Source organism: Scomber scombrus, chromosome 6, assembly GCF_963691925.1.
Source record: "Scomber scombrus chromosome 6, fScoSco1.1, whole genome shotgun sequence".
NCBI classification, from domain to species: Eukaryota; Metazoa; Chordata; class Actinopteri; order Scombriformes; family Scombridae; genus Scomber; species Scomber scombrus.
Window position 1 is genome coordinate 20,566,675 of NC_084975.1, and position 14,682 is coordinate 20,581,356.

Here is a 14,682-nt window from a genome sequence, read left to right on the forward strand (position 1 = left end):
CTGCGGTGGAGGTGTGGGGTGGTTGGGGGGGCAGTATACAGTTTTACCCAAAGCACATGAACCAAAAACCACTGAGATTATGACTTACTGATAGCTCCACCTGGTCCTCTGTGAGTGTGTGTGAACACAAGTGAGAGCTCATTAGCTAAGTGGTGTGTGTTTAATTGATGGATGAGGGACCTCTGACCTCTCTTCCTGCACTCTGACCTGGTGCGAGGCAGCTGCTTCACCAGGCGGACATGTTTAAATGGATTCTATCACACAAGGGGTTGGACACCACTTAACACCAAGCTCACTAGCAAAATGTCCGGCTCCATGTTTGTTAACGCCCTTTCACCTGACTAATGGAGGACAAGACAGGTCCAACACTTAACTGAGCTGTTTGTGGGATCAATGTACCATATGTGAACTGAGGATAAAACAGGTGAGACAAATCAAATAATCTGACTTTGGTGAAATTTTCAAGGAATTTTAATGTCTGCTTGTCATTTTGCAGAAGTGATTCTACAATTAGTTCCTTTTTTTCTTACTCACAAAAATTACACAATTTAACTCTAATCTAAGACCTGCAGGGTCCTCTAGAGGTAACCCCCTTTCAAGGAACACTTACATTTGTTCGTAAAACTGTCTCTTATGAATAACTGTTATTTAAATACACAGTAGCATATAAATCAATGTATTATTGACAGTGAGCAGTGAAGTGGTTCTCAAGTGTCATTATTTTATCATATTGTAATTTGGTGAAATTTAATTTTAACAGGAGAGTTGGTATTTAACTATATTAATACTTAAATTTAAGGAGTAGTGCAATAGGCAACTTTGTTTAGATTTTTTACACTTGGATGCTCATATTTCATTGGCTTCTACAGTCATCACTCAAGAGATCTTTGGACCTCTGGTTACGAGGAGGTCTGTCTAACCACAAAGCATCAAGTCAGATGGTTCTCCTCCAAGTGTTTATTTTCACGGATACACAAAAACGTCAAAATGGATATTTGTTTCTACTTAAACTGACTCTCATAAAATAGTAAGCCTTGTATTCACCCTGGAAAGCACACAGGATCGTCAAACTATTTATTTCAATACGTAAACATAGTGTCAGACCTTAAGTATTTGGTCATTTCAATCATGAAAAAAGGTGGATGAGAACTACCTACAAAGAATCCTTTCACCACAAGACTAATAACTACAACATGGTTACCCTCTATTGGACACACTGAGAATTACATTCATGAAACTCAAACTTGCACACAAGCCACTTTTCTCTAAGTACAGGGCATTCCAAATGGGATACAGGACACTGGGGAGAAGTAAAAGCAGCATTGATGGAGGAAAAACATGGATAAACAACAAAATAATAAGGTGTTTTTTTGTCCTCCTGTCATAAAGCATGAGAAACAGAGAAAATAGTATTGGCCGCAAGCTGAGGGGGCACGCAACAATGAGCCCCCTGTGTTTCCAGCTTCACGCTACTGTGATAACAGCCCTGCAGCATGAGAGAGAAGAGGCAGGCCTGCGGTCACCAGCGAGCGTTATGTCAACACAATGAATGTGATAATTCACTTAGCAGGCCGACTGCTGTAATATGACTGAAATAGCCTGAGAATGGTAGTTACAGCCTTCAAGTTCAAGCTAAATGGGTTTTCACAAGATTCACACCAAAAAGGCAGCACAAACAACAAAATGCAAACTGGAAAAATACGACTCAGAATTGGGAGAACATAAATCATACATGGACTCAAAAAGGAGCATAATGCTGGTTTACAAAGGTCTGATGTGTATCTAATATTGGGAGCACTAATGAATAAGACGCATCTTCCATTTTACTGCACATACATTATATATTTAGTGATTGGTTTCTAGTTTAAGTTGTTTTAATTCAGACTACATTAGAAACATGTGTGTGCACACCTCAGTTATTTCTAGATGTAACAGGAATATACCTAAGGCAGATTTTTGGAGACACCGCTAAATGAGGACACCAGACTGCTCAGTGTTACCAATTATTCAATGTTTACAGCAGCAGCAGCTTTTATAGAAAGGAGCTGATGCATGAGCTGTGAAGGACACACATTTAAACACAGATTACATACACACTCTCAGGAGATCTGGGTTAGTGTGCTGCACAGATAGCGAGACAAACAAATACCTTGTGGCTAGATTGCAGACGTGAGCAGCGGTGATTACAGCCAGAACAAGCAATTCAGCACGATAGGAATAAGTATTGATTCTGGCCTGTTGTACCTGCGTCTGCGTTCATCATATTATCAGTGATTACTTGTGAGTGAAAGGGGAAATGTTTAAGTGTATTTCGCTCAGATCCACTAAACCACATGACGACATGAGCAGCATCTTGGCATCTCATCATCGTGGACTTGATACAGTTTATTTTAAGAGAAGCTGTATCTGCACTTTCCATGGGGTTTTTGGTTCATGTTTAACTTTTCCTATCCTAAAGGACGGTAGTTAAAATTGTGCAACGGCTATTAATCCAACTGTTTTAACCTTCTTTCAGGACATCAGGCAAGGAGCTGGACATAATACAATTTCGAACTCCAGCTGACACTTAATTCATTATTAATTAGGCCTCCTCCAATTATTATCAATCAAATGTTTGTTTGGTATAGATAGATAGATAGATAGATAGATAGATAGATAGATAGATAGATAGATAGATAGATAGATAGATAGATAGATAGATAGATAGATAGATAGATAGATAGATAGATAGATAGATAGATAGATAGATAGATAGATAGATAGATAGATAGATAGATAGATAGATCATCTTTCACTATTTTAAGCAGTAATGGAAACAAAACAAAATCATGAGTTTTGTGTTTTTGAGTGGTCCTCATAAGCTAAATGAAATGAAAAGAAGATACATTTGGTATTCATAGACATGCAACGTCAACATGTATGTTAAAACTACCCACCATTATAACTGGGTCTTATGTACAGTGAACTGCTGATGAAGAGCTCAGAGAAGACATCAAAAAATAAAGGACTGTGCTTTGGGAGGCAATAAAATACAACAGCGGGTATACTGGCTTTGCATTTCAAATAAAACTGCATTGATAAGGAGGAGGAGAAACACCCAAAAGGCAGCTCTTTATGCTCAGTTAAATAGGGAAATAATGCTGGCAGCAACACATCCTTTGCTATCTTATTCACAGTGTGAAAAATTCAAATGAAGTGGTGAGGCCTTTGTTGGTGCTGCCTGTGCATCTCCAGCCTGGTCTCAGTTAATATCAAACAGGCTGAATGGACGTTTATATTAAAGGATTTAGTGTTATTAATAGCTTGGTTACACTGATGATCTGCGTCTCCTATCAACTAAGCACTATCTACCATAACCACTTCTATCAGCAGCATGTATAAAATGAAACCAGGTTTAAAAACTGAGAAAAGTTGCAGTAAAATGTTTTGAGGGCAGGAAATGCAGAAATAATTTGAAAACTTGTCAGAATATCTATTATAAGTGAGCATTCATGAGCACTGTTGCTCCCTGTTTGTCCAGAAGGTGGCAGCGGAGGTTGACTGTGCCATGTTAAACCTAAACCCACTGTGATAAGCTCCTGCCCTCACAGAATTACATGCCCTATTAATGTCTTCCCTTCCTCCTTCGGTGATGACCCACTGGCCTGTAACTGTACAACTGGACCACACTTCAGTGGCCTTACACGAGAGGATGAATTCCTTGTTTCTTGTCCCTTGCTGAGCAAATCCTATTTGTACCATGCACACTAAACATGAGAATCCCTCTTTGTAATTCACTCTTGCTCTGTCTCATTCAGTCTGCTGGACTTGGTAGATTTGCTAAGATCTTGTGCACTCATGGCTTTCGTTCTGGGAAAGCAGAAGGAAAATCCTTAATGAGCTCAACCTCCACCAGTCAGACAAACATCTACTTTGAAATCCCACAGAAAAATCCACCAATGTGCTCCCCCACAACAAACCACTACACAAGTAGATTTAAGCAGCAGTTTATTACTGGCAGGTTTGATAAGTGTTGCTGTCAGAGCTTAAAAAGGAACAGCTACTCACTTTTACCCATTAAGTCCAGAAGCAACCTGGTAGTTCACAACACCAGCACACCTGCTGTTGAATGAAAATGGCTGTTGAAAAGGTGAATTTAAATTGGGAGCTCCTCTCCAGGAGTCCCTGCTAACACCTACTAAAGTGGCCTACTTCTACTGTATATTCAATTAGTTCTCTGCCAGACAGACAGCAATAATACTGGCACTGTGGCCACGAGGGAGAAAATCATTCCCACTCAGACACCACAGAGGAAACAGCTAATATCAGATTACAATTCAGTGTTTAGCAATGAACTATCTGTAACGGACACAGTCTATCCTTCTTACAGTGTAGCAGACAGCATCCATCCAAGTACCCATTGAATTACAATGTACCATATTATTGATCAAATTTTAGGATACAGACAAATAATTTTTTTTTTAAGTATTATGTGGACACTATGCAACTACCAATTCATTTAATTTTATCTGGATTATTCTAAATTAATTTAATCAAACCAGTAAACAGTAAAAACAAAAAAAACAAAAACAATTTCAAATCAAACTTCTGATTTGTTAACATGTCTTGTTTTATCTGACCAACAGTCCAAAACCCAAACGTATTAAATGTACAATGATATAAACAAAAAACAGCAAAGAATTAATGCTGTTGATTTACAGGACAATTTAATTATCAAAATAATTGTCGACGATCAACAAATTGACTCAACATATTGACTAATGTTTTATCAGAGGCAAAGCATTTAATTTTTTAACATTCAGTGTATGGACCAATTAAAATATTGTCTTTGACTCTGCATGAGTCTGAATGTATTACAGAAATGCACACACATAGTATAAATATGTGAAAACTTGTGTAATCGACCCAGGGTTTTCTGCAGTCCTCCCAAGTTTTCAATTATCTGAAATTCACATGGGCTTTGGTGGGTAGGGGGGATGATTCTGGTCACCATAAAACCAAAAGCTACTTGCTGACATTAAATTAGTTTCACCTCAGAATCCTGAAATGACAGACGGTAGGTGTGGACATCTGTGTGACCTTTGCAACAAACTAAAAAAACACAAACATGACTCTTTCTTGGGTCTGTGCTCTGTGCCAAACTGCTTGAGAGGAAACTGTATGAATTGTTGTCCTGCAGGTCTGACTTGTAATGACGCATTTCAATGGTTGTGACTGTAGCTGTGAATAAATAACATACACTGACCAAATACAGGCGTGCAGAAGTCTGTATGTAAATGAGCAGTTTGAGCTCTCACTATGCCTCTGCAATCAGCTGCTTGCCATTCAGCGACCTATGTTCTTTCCCCCATGTGTCCAACGCAGCAGTTTTTGCTAACCCTCATTTCCTGCCTTCAGCTGCCCTGTGGCATCCTCTAATTCCCTCTCTCCACTTTCCTTACTCACTCTCTCCATCGATGGCTTTCCTGTTCCAGACACACACGCTCACACATATGCAAACTCTCCTTTCCAACCTCTCAGTCTCGTTCTCTCCTCCTCCCTCCCACTTATTCTCTCTCTCTCTTTATCTTTTCGCTCTACCTCTCTACCTCCCCAGTTTTCAGTATGCCTCTCACTGATTTTTCTCTCTACATGCAGCTCACATGCTCAGCTCTCAGTGCCTCCATCCAGCCGGGCTGCAGTATTGATGAAGGAAGCATTATTGGACGAGCTATACAAAACTGCTTGCCAAAGATCGTATCTCCCAGCCCTTCCTCACATCTATAGAATAGATTACACACTCGCCATCAATGAACCATGCCTTACTCCATAAACTAGGGCATCTGTCCAACTCTAAGACACAAGGCCGCTGGTGCTCATCCCTGCTGGTCTCCTGAAATTCCCCTAGGAATCAATTCAATTCATTAACAGCTGGTCTAGACCTTTACCTCTTGCTAATCAATAAAGGATCATTTTATCACAATGGCAGACTGATCTCACATATTACCAAAAGGATATAATTAAATAAATTAATAAAAATGGGGCACATGCTTGCAAGCATGTCTTATAAATACACTATATGAAACAACAATTAACTAAAATGACTCAACAAACTGGACCTGCATATGGAGAATCTATCAACAAATACAAGATAGCACCTATATATTTAAATATAAAACATTATGCATTTCTATGTGTGTTGTATTTGTTCATTTAAAACAATTTCACAGGCCCTTTAAAAATCAATTGCTTCATTTTAGAAACATGTTTTTTTCAGTCCCATTTATGTTCTTAAATGTGCTTGTTTTAACTAAGTGGTGTCTATTTTACATTGTTTTTATGATTTATCTATTATTTTATTTCATGTTCTTTTCTGTATTGTGTTTTTTTTATAAATATAATACCTTGGAACTTTTACTATAGGCATATTCTAATGCTCTGACTGGTCCCAAACCTTTTTGGCTTGTGACCCCCAAAAACAAGCTCTGCTCTGTCTATTTAACCCCAACCTTTGCATGTGTCTACAGGTAATGGGCAGTTTAGCTAAAGAGAGTTTATTCCTTAACAGATTGCTGAATCTCAATGCTTTTAAGAGGACTGAATGGGTACAATTATCCAGTAATACAGAATCTAAAAAGTACAAACATTAGAGGGAAGTCTGAAAATAATACACATGGTAAATTCTCCCTCAAAAATATCTCAATCTCAATTTTACCTGATTAGATAAAAGTTTCATAATAATAATAATTCAATACTTTGTATGTTGACAAGCCATATACTTTCGTCCATTTTATACATTTATAAGACCTCAACAAGCTATTTCAGTCTTGACAGATTCCAGCTTCAGCTTGCTGCATGGCACCATTGAACAAATCTATCTCACCCTGCACAGTGCTCCAGCTGACTGCCTGCTCTCATCTTCAGTCAAAGACTATGGTCTGGGCAAAACCCCTGACAAAAATCAATGCAGTTTACGCTGCAATGTGTGGGAACATTAGTCAGGTTAGAGTCAGCTCATTTAATGCAGAAGGGTCTAACGTGCGGCGACAGGCACTGCAGGCTGGTAGATATACTTCCAAAAACAATATTAGCATTTAGACTCACAGCTTTGCCCGTTCTTCTGTCTGGAGAAGTTATGACTAATGAATAGCATTATACTGGTTCTGCTTGATGTCACAACCTCAGCATGTTTTTGTAAGCTGATCATAATCCATTTCATCTCCACTAGGCAGATCAAACGTTTGATTTTTAATTAAGGCTGCACCGTGGGTTCAACTTTAGCCCTGAAGACCCATTCGCACAAATAGGTAACCTACAAAAGGTCAAAGGTCAATGAAAAGGCTATTAATAAAAACATCACTGCAATTTACTTCTAACTATTTTCTCTTGCATTTTTTAATATGTATCTGTATCATTAGCCATTTTAAAAGTAACTTTGTTTTTGCACTTCTTACATAAGTGCTAAAACTACTCTGCCATGCCTCCAAACTACTGCTTCATTGTTGTGCCTGTAATCATGGTGACTGAGGCTCGCTCTGTTATTACTGCTACTGGTTTACTAGAGTCATTCAGGAGGTGTTTCTATGGCAACATGCACAACAAAGGGCACGATGGTCCATTTATTCTAAGTGACAGCCCAAACTTAATCAGGAGAGAGACGATAGACTGAGAAAAATAAATCTGAAAGTGCAGAGGCAAATGTCCACGGATCCTCTCAAAGCAGACATTTTTTTGTTGCCATTAGTTAAACAATTCTTACCAAAAAGAATGAGGCAGCTGGGAGGTGATAGCACAATTTGCACAGTGAATACCGAAGATACTGAGACTTGATATTTGAATTTAAATATTTGGAATAAATATCAAATCACAGGTTGGTTTAGGCTGTAAGTAATAGTTAGTAAAGATTATTTAAATATAATCTGACTACTTACAGGACATAATTCATATGAGAAAAATCAAATATGTCTTTAAAAGCCACTGCTACAGGCTCCAATACAAAATAAATAGATTTTGTCCCACATCTGTTTTACAAATGTTTAAAATTGAATAATTTGAGCAAATATCAGCATGTATTTTTTTATTGCCACTTTGCTTCATCTGTGCATGGGTTTCTCAATTTTTTCTTTTTCAAAAGTTGTTTCCCTTTTCCAAATTGAGAGTTTAAGATGTTAGATATTGTACAGATTGTAAATCCCTCAAACTTTGCAATAATGGCCAATATAAATGGCATGCATTTGACTTGAGTTGAATATCTAAATGTTAACTGAATGTTGATTCTGTCCACACTTACATATTGCATAAATCAAGACATTTCATGCGATCAACTATAAATAAAGTAATGATAATAATAATAATAATAATAATAATAATAATAATAATAATAATAATAATAATTTGTATTTGTAGAGCACTTTTCAAGGCAGGAGCACAAAGTGCTTTTCATAGCACAAAAGAAACGTTCACAAAAATAAAATAAAACAAAAGAACAGCAAAATACTAGCACCCAGTTAATAGACTACATAAAAGGAAGTTTACAAATACATCATTGGAAAAAGGTAAACAGGTGAAAACTATTAAAATAAACTTATAATCACCACAACAGGGCTGTTTTATGTTTTTTTTTTTAAATCTCTCTTTGACCTTTACCTTGACTCTGGAGCCCAGCAGATCTAAGAGGCCTTTTTGGACAGTAAGGAGTTAACATTTTACTGATGTACTCTGGTGCCTGGCCATGTGAAGCCTTGTAAGGCAGGAGTAAGATTTTTAAATGGATTCTAAAAGAAATTGGTAACCAGTGCAAAGAGGCTCAAACTGGGGTGATTTGAGAAAATCTGACTGCAGAGTTCTGCACAGTCTGAAGCTAAGCTGCAGCGCGGACCCTGAGGCAGATAAACAAGTGTTACAATAGTCCAGGCGTAAAGAAATAAAAGCAGGAATCATTTTCTCTGCATTGCTAAAAGATAACATTGGTCTGATCTTGGAAATAGTTTCTTTGTATTTTGCTCAAAGCTTAGCTTACTGTCGAAGATAACCCACAGGTTCTTAGCAGTGCCCTTAATATTTGGGATAAGGGGACCAAGCAGTGGCTGGACTTGATTACAGAGTTGCTCAGGGTCGATGATAAGCACCTCCATCTTGTCAGAGTTTAACTGCAAAAAGTTTGTCAGCTCCAGTCTCCCACATCAGCTAAATGTGGCCAGCTTATTGCATTCAGAGGGTTTAATGGAGATATATAACTTTGTATCATCTGCATAACAGTGAAATGAAATGTTATGGTGACAAACGATGAGCTAATGGAAGCATATACAGAGAGAACAGAACTGGTCCAAGAAGTTGGCAAGTTATTAGCAATATAGAGAGGAAGTAGAGCTGAAACGATACATTGATCAATTCAATAGTTGAACAACAACCATTTTGATATTTAATTAAAAGTAATTTTTCAAGTATTAATGCCATACAGTAGCTCTACGTTGTAGGGAATTGCTGCTTTTCTTTGTCTTATGTGATAATAATATGAATCTGTTTGGGTTTTTTTACTGTTATTTGGGAAAAAAACAAGCAATTTGAAGATGTCACATTAGGGCCTCAGGAAACTGCAGGAAAGGGGACCTTTGGGCAATACTAAATCTATAGTATTAGCTCCTAAGTTTATTACACCATATATAACATCTCAGATGGCTTCAATCTTGCTGTTTGAGTAGCAGGCCCTGAGATATGACCATGTCAAGAGGTTAACTACGGCAGCTTTTCACACCTCAACTCCTATCCAGTATCTTTCTATCTCTCTCACACGCGCAGTATGGGCAGCCAGATCAGCAAGACAGACTCAAAGTATGACAAATCTGTTGATAAAATAAAGAGATACGATCAGGTTACCACATGCAAGTGATAACCTAAACTTCAAAGGAGAAAAGTTGGATGATGAAAGGAGCTGGTGTATCACAGTGAACCTGGCTCAAACTTTTCTTCGGGCAGTTCAAGGTATCTCCTACTACTCCACCTCAGACCCACACATCTAGTCAATAGTGAGTTATTTTAGAGAATAAGTCCGATACCAAATCACAAGTGTTGTCTTTGAATTTCACTGGCACTGGCTGCTGCATGGTGTGTGATAAAAACACAACAAAAAAGGCTTTGAAGACCAGACTTACAGCTGCAGGCCCAATAGATCCGTTTCTTGCTTACAAACACACACTGCTCAGCAATTCATCTGGTTGCTCAAACATGTGACTGATCCATTGCTTGTGCTGATGATCTGAAACGTCAAGGCAACATTGAGCATGTGGTCCCTTCACAAATGATGCAGTTTCTCTGTGGATGAATCAGGAGCCAAAATGGCACACTGTTTGGGCAATCCTTGAAGAGTGAGAATCAGAAAATCCTGAAATGCAGTGGTGAAATGCAGCCTATCACCTGAGTACATAAAGAGCTACTTCATATACTTGATTCTGGGGGTCTTGTTTTACTTTTACTCAGAGAAAATCAAAGAAAAAAAGGCAAGTCACGCTTTTTAAAAAAACAATGACTGATCTCTGGAGAGTGTAGAGCAAATACCCGCCTGTAATGAGCACTTACTAGCAAGCCAAGATGGAACAAAAATCTTAACTACAAGGAACTTGAGGATTACCACATAGAAATTGTGTGCAATGAGTCAAATCACAGTCTGGCTTTGAATACAGGACAGTAAATACAGATTACAACCATATCTGTGTATGGCTTCCTTACTGGTTACAGTTAAGGGCTTTAAAGGCAGAATTGTTTAACTTACTTTGCCTGTTGAGATTGTTTTGGTGATACAGGCTGTGATTGCTAGGGAAAACAAAGGTGTCCTTGTAGACTATGGGTTTAAAACGGATAATTTGACATTTTGGGAAAATAAGCTTATTCTTTTTTTTTGCTTTCTTGGTGCAGGTTAAGTGAGAATATCAATTCCACTGACTCTTATATGTGGCAATTAAAAGCAAACTGCTGGGAAGGTAGCTTAGCATTAAGACTGGAAATGGGAGAAAATAGATAACCTGGCTCTGTCCAAAAGTGACAAATTTCCAACAATGCCTTTAAGGTGCTGACCATTGATTGCAATGTCACCAGTTCAAATCTGAGCATGTCATACCCCATCGATCTCTCTCTGTCTCTCTCTCTCTCTCTCTCTCTCTCTATCTATCTCTGTCTCTCTCCCTCTCTGTCTCTATTTCTCATCACGTCCTGTTATGTCCCTACCGTTGACCCACTAATAAAAGAAAGTATAAAATTGCCCCAGAAAATACGTTAAAAAAATGAATAGTATTGTTGCACCTGTTAATGTAGGACAACATATATCTTAAGTCTTCTTATTGATACAAACTTTGGTAACGTCACATAAACCCTGATAATAAACACATTCCCACTCCCTCGAAAGAGGAAGTGTGTCCAAACTTTTGTCTGCTACTGTATGTGATCATGCAAGTGCTTAGAAAGTCTTCACTATGATAGCTGGTTATGTTATATTATGATGACATAGTGACAACGAACATACATGCATAATTACCTACATCACACACACAAACAAACATTTTCAGGATGTAGTAGTCACCAGCAAGCTACCATGAGCTACTCTCCTAAGCTTTAGTTAAATCTCTCCTTCTCTTGTGTTTGTTTTGGTGTGTTTTGGTCAGTGTTTAGTTGTTCTGAATAAATTAGTTCAAACGTGGGAATTTGTATCTGCCTGGATCAGTAGGGATCAAAGTCAGGAGACGATACACTGACTGCAAGCTAAACACTGCTATTCACCTGAGTACACATTGCTCTGAATATGAAAGACTTATTTGCGGTGGAAATGTGTGTGTGTGACAGTTCTGTTTGTGTGTGTGTGTGTGTGTGTGTGTGTGTGTGTGTGTGTGTGTGTGTGTGTGTGTGTGTTTGTTTGTTTGTTGTAGTTTCTCAGCCGTGTGAAGCACTTGAGAGCAGAGGCCAGGCATGACTCTGGATCAAAGCAAATCACAACCCTGAAGACTGAAAGTGCATGTAAAGGAAGTCAACTGTCAGAAAGTCAGAGAGAAAATGAATGTGTGCGTGTGTGTGGGTGTGTGTCTGTGACTTTGTATTTGTGGGTGTGTCTGCTTGCACTGATGCTACTGTGACCCGGCCCTGGATGAGCAGCTAGAAACAAGAGTGGATGGATGAATGGACAGTTGGCTGGATAAATGTCTGAGCAGGTGTAGATCTTTGCTCTCTCACAGTGTAAGACTACAGAAAATGTTTCCCTTATGTTAATCACTGACTTGAAGTAATCATTAATCCAGCTTATCTCCAGTGCTGGTAGTTAGAGTGCAATTTAAATATAGTCCATCAACACATGCAATCAAAAAGTGAGTCTCATTTTTCTGTGAAAAATGAAAGTAAAAATAGTCTGCTAAAAAAGTATGGGCTCATGTCACTTCACTGTGTAGATGAAAAAAAATTAAGTGATCAATTAGTCGACTGACCAATTATTAAGCTGCAACCATTTTGATTATCAGTGAATAGCTTAAGTTATTTATTAAGTGACATTTAAGGGTTCCAATAGGGATGCACGATCCAACTTTTTTCAGTCCCAATACTGATACCTGGGCTTTGGGTATCGGCTGATACCAAGTAGCGATCTGAGTTTAATTAATAAGCTGTATGCCTCACTGTGTGGATGTAAATAAATACACAGATAGCTGTTTGAGTAAGTATTGGACCAATATCCAATATCAATATCAGTATTGGTGCATCTCTAGGTTCTATGTGAGGATTTAACACTTTTCCTTGTCTTACTTACATAATTGTAAAATTGCATATTTTGGGGGTTTTGACTGTTGCTATTTTGATAATGTCTCTCCCAGCCTCTCAATTGTGATAATTGAATGCTCTCCTTTGTCTTACATCAGTAAACTAAATATTTAGGTATTTGAATTGTTGGTTTAAGAAAAAAGCTGTATTAAGGCATCACCTTAAACTTTAGGAAATTGTATCAACATATTTTATTTTATAGACCAAATGTTTAACCTTTTAAATCAAAAAATAATCAGCAGATTAATCAATAATGAAAATAATTGTTAGTTGAACCGTTTTACTCCACTGGGAATATCTTCGAGAATCATCTTGAATCATGAGACATTTTGTCAAATTCTCTCATATTCTCTGCATGATTAATCCCTCTCATGGCTTAGTTCTGTACATCCCAGCCTACACTGAGCAAAAAGCAAGACCACATACATGACAGGACACCACAGGGCACCACAGGGCTAACACCACTGGAGTCATTTTTTATTGATAAGATATCTGCAACTGGAGGGGGAAAAAATCATGAAATGGGTGGAAATAAAATATGTGGAATGATTGATCACTGACATGATGTCTTTATGCTGTGAGGCATAATATGTCCAATCCCAAACTGTATGAAAGGACATTTTTGCTCATATCTGTTTTACTTTGCAGGTGTTTGGGAATTCCAGCACATTCCAGCACCCAACACAGAGCAGCCCCCTAAGGTGGTCGCACCATTGATATCACCTACATGATGCCTTCTTTTGTGACGTCGCTCCAATAGCATCATGCCATGAAGTAAGCCCCCACTCTCTCCCCTCCAATTCGCATGCACTTTACAGAGCCACTGCGCCGCTCACACGCTACTACCCCCCCCCCCCCCCCCCCCCCCCCCCCCCCGCAAGCTCACACACCGGGAGAATCACGCTCAAGTAACTCGTGCATCTTCCCTGCAAGACCGCCATACAGAGCCACACATACACCAGGAAGCAATACAGACAGATTCAATAAAAGTTATATAATGAAAGCACCAAGTGAAAAATGCACGAATAGAATAGGCGATAAAGGGAGGTGTTTTATTTCTAATCCCTCTAGGGCTGCCATCACTAGTGCAAGAGGGCAAGGGAATGAGCTGTCACATCTGTCAGACCTCCTTTTTGCAACCCCCAGCTAAAAAAAAAATCAATCAAGAGGCCATCAGCACTGGAATATAAGGGATGTAAAATAAGGCACAAATCTAAAGAGCTGTAAAGCGTCGTGGTTGTAAATGTTGCTAGAAACAGCCGACGGCGAGTCAAGTGGGGACCTGTGGGAACCTCATCCCCAAGATACCCAGTCTGAGTCCTTTAACGTAAATGGCAACTCTTCCAGCACTCTACACTGTCTATGGGATGGAGATGCACGCCTTTTGCCATATGTGCGCACAGTCTATACCGCCGACGCACCGGCAGCAGCGCCGGCGTCATACGGAGAGGGACCGCTGTCAACAAACCAGACCAACGCAAACAAACACGCCGCCGCCCCGCTTACCTCCGATGGTGACCGGTTTTGTCTTTCTTTCCTTTCGGCCTCCTCTTTCTGGCCTGGATGGCCATCACTGCCGGGGCGAGGTTAACCACGGGCATGACCGACGTCCGAATCCGGGGAAGGGTGTAGGAGGGACGGGGAGAGAGAACAAACACACATCGTAAGGCTCTAAAGCTGGCTGGCACTAGTCATTAGCGGCGTTTAGCATGCCCTGGTAGGCTGTCTAGTCGCGTAACTTCCGCAACCTATCATGGTAAAGACAACCAGAAGTGGGGTAACATAGCCAAGTTAGAGGCTGAGGAATACGCACCTTTCCTGGAGCTCATGTTTCCTCCTCTTCCCCTCAGCAGGAGCGGTCAAGCAGCTCGGCAGCAGCAGCTCGCTCTCTCTCTCTCTCTCTCTCTCTCT

General features: G+C 39.3%; 1 protein-coding gene across 1 annotated transcript in view; it reads right to left on the reverse strand.

Moving 5' to 3' along the window:
* Positions 1–14,372, reverse strand: part of srpk2 (SRSF protein kinase 2) — a 67,260-nt gene extending 52,888 nt beyond the window's left edge. Inside the window, exon 1 of the mRNA XM_062420639.1 lies at positions 14,278–14,372. Coding sequence (XP_062276623.1) covers positions 14,278–14,372 — 95 coding nt within the window. The remainder of the gene's footprint in view (positions 1–14,277) is intronic.
* Between the last annotated feature and the right edge of the window lie 310 nt (positions 14,373–14,682).